General features: G+C 44.0%; 1 protein-coding gene across 5 annotated transcripts in view; it reads left to right on the top strand.

The window, feature by feature from the left end:
• Positions 1 to 10,497, top strand: part of usp25 (ubiquitin specific peptidase 25) — a 33,907-nt gene extending 23,410 nt beyond the window's left edge. For 2 of the 5 annotated variants that reach the window (XM_042218820.1, XM_005935975.2), the window contains exons 17-26: positions 163 to 426; positions 1,186 to 1,325; positions 3,199 to 3,372; positions 4,438 to 4,533; positions 4,799 to 4,977; positions 5,643 to 5,721; positions 5,820 to 5,899; positions 6,173 to 6,296; positions 8,246 to 8,438; positions 9,597 to 10,497. In XM_042218820.1, the coding sequence (XP_042074754.1) occupies positions 163 to 426; positions 1,186 to 1,325; positions 3,199 to 3,372; positions 4,438 to 4,533; positions 4,799 to 4,977; positions 5,643 to 5,721; positions 5,820 to 5,899; positions 6,173 to 6,296; positions 8,246 to 8,438; positions 9,597 to 9,769 (1,502 nt within the window). In that variant the 3' untranslated portion in view covers positions 9,770 to 10,497. The remainder of the gene's footprint in view (positions 1 to 162; positions 427 to 1,185; positions 1,326 to 3,198; positions 3,373 to 4,437; positions 4,534 to 4,798; positions 4,978 to 5,642; positions 5,722 to 5,819; positions 5,900 to 6,172; positions 6,297 to 8,245; positions 8,439 to 9,596) is intronic. The other 3 variants (XM_005935976.3, XM_005935977.2, XM_005935978.2) reach the window with 3 other exon arrangements.
• Positions 10,498 to 13,729: the final 3,232 nt, after the last annotated feature.

Genomic DNA, 13,729 nt, shown 5'->3' with positions numbered 1-13,729 from the left:
ATACCTAAATGTGTTTCTCTTTGCTCATAAAACAATACACATTCTTTTATGCCACAAAATACTGATTTGACCAAGCTACACCTGATACTTCTGAACTGAACTGATTCCCAAATAGACATTCAGGAAACCTTCATATTTCTTTTTCCTAACTCTCCATTGCAGAGGAGTTTGACAAAGAAACGGGGCAGATCCTCAGCGGCATGGACAAACTGCCGCCAGACCTGAAGCAGTATGTGAAGGAGGATAATGAACAGTTTGATAAGGAGATTGAAGAGTGGGACATCATGCAGGCTCGCAAGGCCCAACAGGAGAAGCTGGCACTGGCCACAGCAGCAGCCGCCGCTGCTTCCGCGGCATCCAGCACTTCCACTTCCTCCTCTTCCCCTCAGCCCATGAGTATTGAGTCCAGCCCTCCCGACAATGCAGGTCAGAGCCATAACGCTCACAATAGAGAGTAGAATGCTTTATTAAGAAACAGCAGTATATATAAAATCTTTTGTTCCCTGAAGAGTTGTAAAACAGTCTGGAAATGAGCTGGCAATGTGCGCTGTGAAATTATACAATATTTATAGCAAAACAGAATAGAGTTATTACAAAAAACTGTACATGTATTTCAGTTGTACTGAATTATGGGATACACCCTTAGGCAGTGACGCATAGTTATTTGTTGTTATTCAGGTAAAAGCACTTTTTAATCACATTCTGGTTACCTCACCAAAATAAAAGCATGGAGTCATATACATAAGGAAATGATGCAGAGGTGTCACTGCTTTAAAGTCCTTTCACACATGATTGGCTTGCCCTGCTCTAACCACTAGGTTGAGTGAGTGACCCAGTATTTGTGTTGAGGTGGTCTTTGTGTTCTGCTTCTGCTGTGTCACGATCTTATACATATACCTACAGATAGATACTACATATACCTCGTTCTGTGTTTCTATTGGTTGTGCAAGTGTATATCACACACAGACACACAAGCGCTCTCAGTCAACATGCTTGCATTGTTATTTGCTTATTGCAGCATGAAAGTATTGTTGCACTGTCAGTGTGTTTTTAATGCTGTTAATTGGAGACTGATGTGCTTTGAGGCCAGCCTGAAGTGGCCATTAAAAGAACTGCAGATTTTGTCGCTTAGACTGTGCTGAAGTGTTGCTGCTTCTGTATGATGGTGGTGTGCTCCTTCTGTAGTTCCCCAGCAGGATCCTGAATACATGGAGCAGCCATCACCCACGAATGACTCCAAGCACCTGCAGGAGGACACAGAGAGGGCCATCTCCAGGGCTGCTGCTGAACAGGAGGAGAGGAGCCCTGAAGCGTTACTAAATGCTGTATGTAAAACATGCAAAGACACACATTACAGAAGACTCACAACAAGTCATGCATGCGCTTTCTGATTCTAAACAAGTCACATTCATATGTGTATTCAACAAAAAGCTATGTCAGTCGAGAGCTGTTACTTAAACACTGCTTTAATCGGTACTTTCATATTAACGGTGGATCACGTGAATGCCTCTGTGTTAGATATGTTGCTTATTTTGATGAACTCAAAGAGCCATCGCTGGTCTGTTTAGTTCTCCTGGTTCACTCAGGCAGTTGGTTTAAAAAAAATAGACTGGAACCTCCCCCGTACCAAACATACAAGCACCAAGCTGCACAGATACGAAGAAAAACCAGCTGGTGAACATAAAGGAGCATTTAGCTTATAAATGTCGGATGGCTTTTGTACAGTGGGACTCTACTGCCCCTGCATCACATGGGTAGGTTAAGCATTTTTCACAGGCTCACTAAGTTTCTTAAAGTAAAGTGCACTAGGGCTGCCACGATTACGTCGACTATCAAAATCGTCGACGACTGATTTAATAGTCGACGCGTCGTTTGAAGCTTTGTAAGATCACAAAAGACGCAGGAATAATAGCAGGATTTAAGAGTGTAATAACGGACTGAAACAGAAGATGGCAGCACTGCATGTACAAGGATGCCAGCTGCCGTTAAACCCCGAAGAAGAAGAAGCTGTGTCCCAGAATTCATAGCGCGGCCCAGCTCAGTTTCCAACAATGGCGGCAGCTAGTTAGTTTTAATATTACTCTTATTATTCTTTCTGGGTCACAAAATAAACGTTTAACATATTTTCAGGCGAGAATGTAGCTGTGTAAACCTCAAATATCTGCTCAGTTTATCAGGACACCGCATATTTTCAAAAGCACTCCGACGTTTTCGGAGACGTCTGTTACCCACTAGCTCGATAGCTAGCCGGGGGCTAGGTCACTAGCGCCGTGAGAACACCGGACTCCCGGCAAATCGTTTTCAAACCCACCGCCGTCTTTCGCTACTCAGGTTAAACATAAATAAGTCACTTAGATAACTTAAAAATGTTGTTGTTTGGCTTTTTTTTGTATTTTATTTGTTCCTGAGTAAATCGGTTTGGCTGAGATTAAAGTTATAGTTTTTACACAGCTGAATAAACGTCAAGCAGACAGCTGATTATCAGAAGTGTGAGATGCTCCAGAATTTACTCTGGTGTCCTGTTATATTTTAGATAGCAAGGAGTTTATTAAACTTCATCGAAACAATCTGCAAATGTCATTAAAATTTAATAAACTATCATCTTGTCTTTATTTTTAGTTAGCACAGACCTTAAACACTTAAAGCTGTAAGCTAATGATAGTTATATAAGAGCAGATGCTGCTGGTGCAATAAGCTGTTGTTTTACGTCCAATGGATGATGATCTGATTAGTCGACTAATCGCAAAAATAATCGGTGACTAGTCGACTATCAAAATAATTGTTTGTGGCAGCCCTAAAGTGCACCATGGATGATACCTGCTTGACAACTTGGCCCACTGAAGTCTGTAGTGTGAATTTTTACATAAAATAAGCCATTTAGAAATTTTCCACAGCCAGTACTGAGAGGAGGAACAATTACAGCAACTCAAAAAGATTATTTCCCACCTAGGGGAAACACTGCTGTGTCATGTTTATTCAACTTTCTGCCCCACTTTTCCACAACTGTGCCCACTGAGTTTTAACAAGGATTCAGAGTTACTTGCATAGTTTAGAAAAGTCTTATGCGGAGATATAAAATGAGCTCATTTTATTAAAACTTTTTTCCTCTTCCTGTTTCACCTTTGCCCTATATAATGTTCCTTCTGTTTCCATCAGTCCTCCATCGTTCCTGTTTCATCTGTCCCATTTTCTCTCCAGTCTCTTCCCCCTCCCATCTCCCCTGAGCCTGAGGTCCAGATGAACACTCCCGTAACCCCCCCTCCTGACCTGGTCACAGAGGATGAGTCCCCTGGCCAGCGCACAGTCGAGGTGGCCATTCCTAATGTGGGGACATTTGTCATTGAGTCAGAGGAGGGGGGGTATGATGATGAGGTAGCTCTGGCTCCATCAAGTGTTGTCTGAGCCTGTTTGATCTATAGAATGAGAGGTTCATTGCCCAATTGTATTGGCTCCATAGAGCATAAGGTTTTTCACAATGCAGTGCAGTAAGGTTGGCCCCTTTGTTGGCTGCTCTGCGTTACTCATGTGAAAAGTCTTTCGTTGAGCCATCGACATCGCGGCACAAAGTCAGGTGGAGACAGGCGAGACTGCTGCTTCATACTGTGATGCACATGTGCTCTTATATGTATGATGCTACTTGCACAAGAGCGCAAACCTCCGCCAAGGCAGCTAAACCTTATGTACTTTTAAGGAGGCAGTGTTTTGTTCTTTTTAAACAACAGTGTAAGAAGTTGTATGTAGCATGACAGACATGACTTTGATTACACCAACATTATGTCGGAATAGGTGATGGATAAATAACCGGACCGATTAACTTGAGTTTATTATATAATGTGATGCTAAAGTATCTCTAACGAGAACGATACTCCTCCTTTCTTTCAACGTGGATTGTTAACTCCACCCCACCTACACCCCAAGAAAGTTTTATCAGCATTTATTCAAATCTTCTCGAGCTGTCGTGTTTACAGAATGACACGCACGCACACAAGTGCTACCAAAAACATCAAACCTCCTTGGCAGAGGTAAAAATGAACAGATAGCTTTCATCTAGCTATCATGGAATCAATGTTTCTGTAAATGTTGGCGGTAGTTTGCTGGTCAGTGTGCACTGAGTGCTGAATATCCTCTGTAGGGCTGCTGCTCCAGCCTGTCTTCCTGCACTCTGGGTTGTCTGTCACACATTTTTCATAAGGCTGTCTTGGTTTTTACACATTATCCTTGTGAGCACTGCGCGTTCCCGCCTCTTAAACTGACTGGTCGCATCCCCGCCGACTTTTGCCCGTCTAACCAACCGGTGCATGGACTGCTGAGTGATGTTTGGCATGTCCTGACTATGGTACGCCTTGCTGTAGAAAGTTAGAGCAGATAACACAGTGCCTGACCTTGCTCAGTTCATCACCAGGGCCTTGTTTAACATGGTTCCTGCTTCCTGGGCAGGCGATGATGACCCCCGACATGCAGGGTGTAATTATGGCCATTGGCAAATCCAGCAGCGTGTATGAAAAGAATGGGCCCGAGGCGGCCTTTTTTAAGGTACAACCTCTCTCTCCTTTCCGCTCTCACTCACTTCCTTCACCTCCTCTTCTGTTATTGTGTTCCAGTGTAACATTGTTCCTCAGACCACTGCAGTGTTTCCCACAGATTTGGATTCTGTTTGTGATAGTGGAATAGTTTTAGGGGCTTACATGTACACATGCGGCACTCAGGTGTGCTGCTTAAATTAAGCTGTCATTTACTTAAGTAACTTCTCTCTCACACAGTGACAAGTAGCTTATTTTTCCTTTGTCTCTTTGTTCAGGCCATCAAGATGGAGTATGGACGTCTCTTGAGATTTGCCCAAGAAGACACGCCGGTTGAGAATGACTACCGACTACAGCACATCATCGTTTACTTCATCCAAAACCAGGCACCCAAGAAGATTCTGGAGAGGACTCTGCTCACACAGTTTGCTGACAGGAACCTGGCCTTCGATGAGAGGTGCAGTCCTCACTGTGCCGCAAGCTTGTAATTTAAAAAATGATCATGTTGCATTTTTTTTTCCCCTGGCTGTGTCAGAATCGAGTTGGTTACCTGAAATCGGTTCTTCGTAGTGACCAGCAGAGGGTAGCAGAGACTGTAAGAGCTCCCGTTTTACTCTCAGCACAGACTGGCTGTGTCTCATCAGAGCAACACTTTCATGCTGCTAATCCTCTCTGATCTGCACGCCTTCTGCCTTTTGTTCGAACACAAATCATACAAGGCACATGTCCAATACTGACTTTTTCTTTTCAAATTACCACTGCTGTATATCAAGATCCCCCCTCTTTTAACTCTGACATTTTGGTGTCATTAGGGTGTGTAATGTCCCTTACTATTTCTTAAAACTTTTCAGCTATGCTTGTTGGCCTCGATCCATATTCATGAGAGAAAAATTGATTTCTCCCTTCTCCTCTATTTTGAGCGAGATAATTAGATTTATGTGTGAATGTGGCCTCAATAGGAGCCTCTGGAGGAGTGCTTCACTAGTCCTCTCAGCACTAAAGAGTGATTCATTAAGCCACGTTAAGGCCTAGGGGCAGGGTGGAGCGTTTTATCTCCTGGAGTACCTCACGATGACTCACCAGCTCCGTTTCAGTAACCCCCCGTCCCTCTTCCTCTCACAGATGTAAGAGCATTATGAATGTGGCACGTGCCAAACTGGACCTGATTAAACCCGAGGAGGTCAACATGGATGAATATGAGGTCAGAAGTTGTGCCGTCTGTCTTTTGTTCGTCTAAAACTGTACATTTGAGCAGATTCATACTGGCTGGACAATCTGACTTTGGCTTGTCTCCATCAGATATGGCATCAGGACTACAGGAACTTTCGTGAAACCACCATCCTCATGGTGACCGGTTTGGAGCTCTTCCAGAAGACAAAGTATGTTGACGCCTCTTTAGCAAATGTATAAAAAACCTCAAACAAACAAACCCAGCGTCTCCGTAGAGATTTAACTGATTTCGCATTTTCCTTTATTTTCATGTAATTTCCCATCTTGGTGTTTACCTGCAGGGGGCAGCAGCTTACAATCGTGCAGCTCCCCAGCTTTAAAGTTGTGCAGTGGGTTCACCGAGTTCATTTCTTGTGTTACTCTGTGAGCCGCCAGTGTGTCTTTGCTACAGTTTTATCTGAATGTAATATCTTTCTTTCCAGTTATGTGGAGGCTCTCATGTATCTGATTTACGCCTACCAGTACAACAAGGAGCTTTTGTTAAAAGGCCTGTACAGAGGGCACGACGAGGAGCTGCTCGGCCATTACCGTCGAGAGTGTTTGCTGGTGAGCCCTGTGTGCCGTGTTTTCCGACTTAAACAAAGCGACTTCAAAGAAGCTGCTTGGAACGGAAGCCTTTGCATCAAGCAGCTCTTCTCTGTGATCTCCGTCTCTTCTGTGTCACTCCCTTTCCTCTGTGTCAAACTTCCTCTGCTAAAGTGACTCAGCAAAACTCTCACGGCTAGACGTTCCCCTCCGACACCGAGCAGAGCACCATAATCAAATTGCTTTTGCTGAGATATTGCTTTGGCTTGCTCGCAGCCCACAAAAGATTCCACTGAAGATTTTTCATCTGATACTGACAGATGAAAATCCTCTCAGCGTTGTGAAGTGAGCCCCTTTTCATTTCACTCCCACCAAGCTCCAGGCTATGCTCGGGTATTATTGGTTAGGGCTGGGGGTAGTTTGGTCTGATCAGCCTCATACTGGTCTTTAGCAGCCCTCTCGCTGCTGCACTCAGTAACCTTACACTGGCATTGTGCTTGTAATGTAATCACTGGAGTGGGAATAGGAAGCAGGAGGGCCAGTGAGTGTAAACACATTACCATGAGACACGAGCGTGTCCTCAGCTAACCTCAAACCTCAGGACTGTGCAGGGCGATTGCCCATCTTAGTTCTCTGGCCAGAACGTCTAGCTGTGTGCACTCAGCTGTTTACCTTCAGCTCTTGTTTTAATTGAAAACACTGCTAACATTGACACAGTTAATGTATTTGGATGTTTTGCAATTCCACCCTGCAGAGTCTGATTCCAGACAGCTCGTTTCTTCAGAGACAAGGTCAGGGAGTTTGTGTGTGACAGCAAGGTGTTTGAGGCCTCGACCAGAGAGAAAAGCTTACCTGTTAAATGTCAGGATCCTTTAGTTCCAGCGACTTAAAGATATTCTGTGATATTAATGATACCTGGGATTACTGTTGAGTACTCGTCTAACAGAAGAAAAGGAAACGAGACAATTTAGAGTAAAGAAAGTTTTGCTGAGGTTTTCAGACTACGGGGGAGTTGATTTGTGAGGGAGCAGGGTGTGAAGGGACAGGTACGAGGCACTGGTTCTGTGTAAGTCAGAGGGACGGGAGCACACCAGTGCTGCGACAGCAACAAGAGGTTTGTTCTAGCAGCCTGCTCGTCAATCCTCCTCTTAAGCCTGACGTCATTAGGCATTTCCAGGGCCAAACTCTTCTCCGTTTCCCGAAATGTTCAATGTGGCTTCTCTCTGGGGTGTTACAGTGAAGTTTGACATCATGGCATCCATGAAAAAGAGGATTTACGAGATTTAATGGACTTGGAAATTAGCTCGCTAGTTTCCATCTGAGGTTGATATACCATGTTCTGACTGAGGGATTTCTATAAAACTAAAATATGCAGTTTTCCTATTACTTTGGAAATGAATGAAGATAGAAATCTAAACAGCAGCGATGTTTGTGGGGTTATTGACGTTGGGCGAGCTGGCATATGTCAGTGTGAGGGTCCCTGATAGGCAGAGACAAATGCAATCATCCTGCAGGAAAAAGACGCTGAAAACAGGCCATTCATCCCATTTAGTGGACCTCACAGATTCCTCAGGCTTTTGTAAATCTATTTAAAAACATTAAATGTGCCCTTTTGTTTCAGTATTCTTAAACCCCCTCTGCTGATAGATGGTATAGAAAAACTGGATGTAGCCACAGTGATGTCACCCTGTGGTTTTGCATTTTGAACGCTGGCATTTTGACTTATCAGCTAAAAACTCAAAGTGCAGTGTGCACACACACACAGACACACACACACACACGCACACAGCTGCTCATTAGTCCTAAGTAACAGACTAATAAAAGAAGAGAATTTTACTCTCCAAAAGAAACTTCTTGGGTGGTCTGTACCACACAGCAAGCTATGATATTAGTCCAAAATGAATGTGTGAGTAACTAATAAAAGCTTTGATATAAAAGACTCATCAGTGTCCCTCCCCCCCGCCCCACAGAAACTAAATGAGCAAGCAGCCGCCATGTTTGAGTCGGGAGAAGAGCCTGAGGTGACCACAGGCCTGGGCATCATGAATGAGCTGGTGGTGCCCTGCATCCCTCTGCTGCTGGTCCACGACGCAGAGAGAGACCTGTTGGCGGTGGAGGACATGAGGAACCGCTGGTGCTCCTACCTGGGCCAAGAGATGGAATGTGAGTCCTTAAGGGAGAAGAAACACACTTAGCCTATTAGATATTTCCGGAGAGTTGAAGGCTTAGGTTACTAGTGCATTCCCTCGTACCCCTGCCGAAGATCGCCATAATCAGGCCGCGGCTCAGGTCACGTATCAGAAGGCACAAGTCTGACAGAAAAAGATCACCTAAAGATAACATTTTATACAATACTAATGTTTGTAAGTAGATAGAAATACTTATTTATTAGTGTATTGTATTATGATTTCTCCTATGATGGCATTTCAGTGTCATGACAATACAACACAGAACTCTGCACTAATAAACACTTGGACCTACCTGTAGCCACTGTAGCTGTAAGATAAATGCTAAATCACAACAACAGTCACTCTAAACCAGCGGTCCCCAACCGTTTTGTGCCACGGACCGGTTTAATGTCAGACAATAGTTTCACGGGCCGGCCTTTAAGGTGTCGCGGATAAATACAACAAAACAAAATGATACAACCAAGACAAACTGTGGTATTTTATAAATATAATAATAAACGCGAATTCACTGTGTAATCGTGGAACTTTATTAGCAGCGTCCTCCTAAGATGCACCAACAACATTGAGAGTAACATCCTCCTCTCTTCCCCTTAATGCTTTCTGGTCGCTATGGTAACGTGTAAATATTTCTTTCAAAATAAGACACACAACTACAACACAGGAAAAAACCCAGGGAAACAGAGTTAACGATAAAAACGTTGAAAAATTTCACACACGAGCCTCAACTCTCGCGGCCTGGTACCAAACGACTCACAGACAGGTACCGGTCCGAAGCCTGGGGGTTGGGGACCGCTGCTCTAAATCACTGTATATTGTGGGGTAAAGACCCGGCAATAGTAGAGAGAAACCTCCAACAGCAAGCACTTGGAGTCAGTGGGGAGGAAAAACGTCCTTAAATATATGACTTTTAACTCATTCACTGCCAGCCATTGGCAGTGAATGAGTTAAACCCATTGACTCATTCACTGCAATTGACGGCTATAGACGTCAATGGCAGTGAATGAGTTAAATCGATCTACTAAAAATCTCTGACCGTGACATCCTTTCTAACTAATGAAATGGGCCTGAAAATCTGATTTTCACTGCATGGTGACAGTTCCTTATTTTCTGTCTGTTCACTTCTTGACTGCAGCTAACCTCCAGGAGAAGCTGACAGACTTCCTCCCAAAGTTGCTGGACTGCTCAACGGAGATCAAAAGCTTCCACGACCCTCCCAAGCTGCCCACCTACTCCACCCTGGAGCTGTGCGAACGGTTCAGCCGCATCATGGCCGCCCTCGGCAGGGTGCCCACCGAGGGAAGATGAGCTCAGAGGGTCGCCGAGGTGCCTCTCCCTCATCGCAGGCCCGACACGCCGGGCAGAAATTCATGGACCTCTCTTTAACCCATGCCTTCCTTATCAATCCAGGGGTCACTCGCTTCTAGCTGTTATTCCTCTGTTACTCTTTTGCTGCTATAGGTTTTATCATTATAAATATTATTTCACTTTTATTTTAAGCAAAACACGATAGAGGGCTCTGGAGGAGAGGGCAGACTGCTGGGAGGGGGAAATGTAACGTGAGAGAAGAAGTTGATGGATAAACGGTGGCGATCCTGAAGTGGTTGAAAGCGAAACATGTTCTGCTTCAGCTTAGCAAAAACGAAACGAAACATACACAGAAAAAACGTTTGAGGGTTTTTCCTAGTTTATTATTGTTGTTGTTGCCGTTTGATTCAAGCTTCCCCGAACGCACTCATAGCCCTTTCTAACACACCCTTCTCAGTGTGAAAAGGATCACCCTGCCGCTCCGCCTCCAGTTTGGTACAGTATTTCCACGTTTTGTTTTATTTTTCTAAGGAAGTCAGAGCGAGGAAGAGAGCCTCCAGATTTATCAGCGGCTCAAGAGGATCTCAAATGGGTCTCATGTCTTTGTGGACTGCGCCAGAATGAGATGTTTTAAGTGCTGTGGTAGACGGTCATGGACTTCCTGTGGCTTGTTAATAAATTGAGAGAATAAAATTTTATTTATGGCCCTTTTAGGCCACATAAACATGTTTTTGCCTGATGTTGACTTTTCATTTGTTTGCACAAAAATCCCAGTGCACTTCACTTCGTCTCGCCCCTCCGTGCTGTCCTGCTGTGCTGCTTCAGCTGCTATTCTGCAGCTTATTAGAAGCAGGCTTTCATTAATGTGCGGATGCAAACTCCAAAGCGTGCAGCATGTGGTCGCAATAATAAGAATACGAAACGGGGACTCTGTTTTAGCAGCTTGAAAGTGGAGCTTTTTAATGATGTGACTTAGGTCTAATTTCCTGGAGTAATACTAATTTCCAGGAACACAGATTACTGCAAACAGCCCATGTGATGACGCCAGGAAGCATTCTCAGAAGTCTTTCCCAAACATCGCTCCCAGCATTGCGCATATCTCAAGATGCACGTCATCCTGAGAGATGCCGCACCATGCTTCGGATTTTATTTCGAGCTTCCCGCTCCTGACCTCATCGGTGAAGGAGCGCAGCTTTGTCCGAAACTCAGTTTAAGTCACACGTTTTATTTATCAGCTCAATATCCTTTTAAAGATTTAACGCCATCCAGATCACAACGTGGACCCTGCCGTAGTAAGGCAACAAGATGATGCAGTCTATAAGGCACGGGAAAAAAACAGATTCATTTCATTACACTGGGAATGATTTGTAGAGAATTAGGTTTCTACAATATACCGGCTCCTAAGTATTGATATTAACAGCTGTGCAGGATCATAAAATAAGCCAAACTTTTGCATAAAGGCAAATAACTTTGGTGAAGGCTGAAAAGCAGCTTGGCGAGCACACTCCAGTGGTTTGCATTTGTGCTGTGTCTGTCATTGGCCCAGTGTGAAGCACAAGTTCCAATTGCTCGTGCATTCCTGCACGTCTGTCTGAACCAGTGCTCGGCTGTTAGCTGACAGTCTGCTACAGTTGTGTCTGCCTCCTCTGAACTCTTTTTCTTTCTTTCTTTTTAATCAATGAGCCACATTTTCAGCCACAGGCCTGTCACATCATTGGCCCTTTGATGGCTGAGCCAGTGCTGCTGTACATAAGCCGTTTGCACGGAGAACCTACAAGTGGAAACAGTTTGACTGTCAGCCATATTGACATGTTTGATCCTGCACAAGAGCTCAAGCTGTTTCGAGTCAAACGGATCCATATTAAAGCGGCCTATTGTGCTTTTTTCCAGCACTGTTTTTGTTGCTGTGGAGTAGTTTTGCTCGAGTTTATTACACACACACACGCACGTATATAAAACACTGACCTTTATGCAGCCTCCACAGAGCTAAAACCGCTTGTTTCAGAGGGTGAACTGGAAATTTAACCTCCTCCGTCACAGAAGCCCACCTGATTCGGTTTGACTGCCCCTTTTCTAGCTTCCACAGACTGGGGGCAGTATTTTAAAGCTCCACCTTCTCATGTTGGAAATGACCATATCAGGAAACCAGTGCCAAGCTGGTATTGGCTCAACTCGAGGGTAGAAAATGATGAGCATTTAAGGCAGTTTGTCGCCTGATCTTTTGGCACATGGGCATTATTGACAGGCACGCTGACTTAATCTTTGTCAAAAGTTTAAAACATTAAATAAGAACATTCACTGCTTATGAATGACAGTCTTTGAAGTGTTTAGAACCTTTTAAGTACCCGTGCTCACTCCCAAGGAAATGAACAGTCTATCATTTTTATGGTAGTTTTATTTTAAAGGAAAGAAGCAAAACACAAAGCATAAAAGATAAACATATACTGGATGCCATTAAGTTAAAAAAGTATTTTATCCCCAAGCAAAACATACAAACTTAATACTTGGTGGTGAAACCCTTGGCGGCAAGCACGGCAGTAAGATGTTTCTTGTAGTTCATCACCAGGTTTGCACACATCTCAGGGGGGATTTTGTCCACTCGTCTATACAGGAACTCTCTAAATCCTTTAGGTTTCATGGCTGCTGCTTGGCAATTTGAAGTTTCAGCTCCCTCTACAGATTTTCTGTAGGTTTGAGGTCTGCATACTGGCCCAACTACTCCATGACCTAAATGTGCATCTTTTTTAATAGAAATATCCTTTATTGTCCCTCACTGGGGAAATTCACATCTTCCAGTTGACCACTGTTGCCTTGGTGGTACGTTTTGGGTTACTGTCATGCTGGAAAACCCACCCATGATTCAACTTCTATGTTCAGGGGAAAAGTTTCTTATCAAAGATTTGATGGTGCACAGCAATGCCCACTGGCTTCTCAATGCGGTGAAGTCCTCCTGTACACTTAGCAGAGAAACAGCCCCAAACCATAATCTTTCAACCTCTGTGTGTGCATGTGATTCAAGCCTTCTCAATCACTTACATATTCACAGGCAAACTTAAGACAGGCCTGTACATGTGCCTTCCTGAGCAGGGGAATCACAGGCTCCTCCTGTGTAGTTTTGTCCTCCATGATCATCCTTAACCTTCAGGCAAGATGTTTGATGGAGCTCCAGACTGAAGGCGACTGATATATACAATCACAATTGCTGATGGTGTTGTGCAGGTCTAAAATCTTTCCTTTAACACCTCTTTGGTTTTGCACATGGTGGTGGAGGAGTCAGAATGGAAGAAATTCTATTGTCAGGTGTGCTTTATACACAAAACGAGATCATAAGCATCTTGAGTAACTGATGGATTGATTGCAATCTGTGTGTGTCAGAATGTAGGGGATCAATACTTATTTCACTAATTGAGTGTCCAGTCGGGGGTTTGGGTCATTCCAGAGGACCACAACATAAATATGAGAGTCTGAACAGTTTGTTGTCTTTGCACTCACGGTTCTATTTCCAAGTCCTGCTGATGATCAATGATGCTTTTCAACACTCAGCTTTAATGTCTGCTCACCGGTATGAGTTCAAAATTCAATTTTATTTATACAGCATCAAATCACAACAACAGCTGCATCAAGGTGCTTTATATTGTAAGGTAGACCCTACAATAATACATACAGAGAAAAACCCAACAATCATATGATCCCCTATGCGCAAGCTCTTTGGCGACAGTGGGAAGGAAAAACTCCCTTTTAACAGGAAGAAACCTCCAGCAGAACCAGGCTCAGGGAGGGGCGGGGCCATCTGCTGTGATTGGTTGGGGTGAGAGAAGGAAGACAGGATAAAGACATGCTGTGGAAGAGAGACAGAGATTAATAACAAGTGTGATTCAATGCAGAGAGGTCTGTTAACACATAGTGAGTGAGAAAAGTGACTGGAAAGGAAAAACTCAATGCATTATGCAGCCAGTATCA

The sequence above is a fragment of the Haplochromis burtoni genome, unplaced genomic scaffold (assembly GCF_018398535.1).
Source record: "Haplochromis burtoni strain Fernald_Lab_line unplaced genomic scaffold, NCSU_Asbu1 Contig_24, whole genome shotgun sequence".
Classification (NCBI taxonomy): Eukaryota; Metazoa; Chordata; class Actinopteri; order Cichliformes; family Cichlidae; genus Haplochromis; species Haplochromis burtoni.
This window is presented reverse-complemented; position numbering and strand designations above follow the sequence as displayed.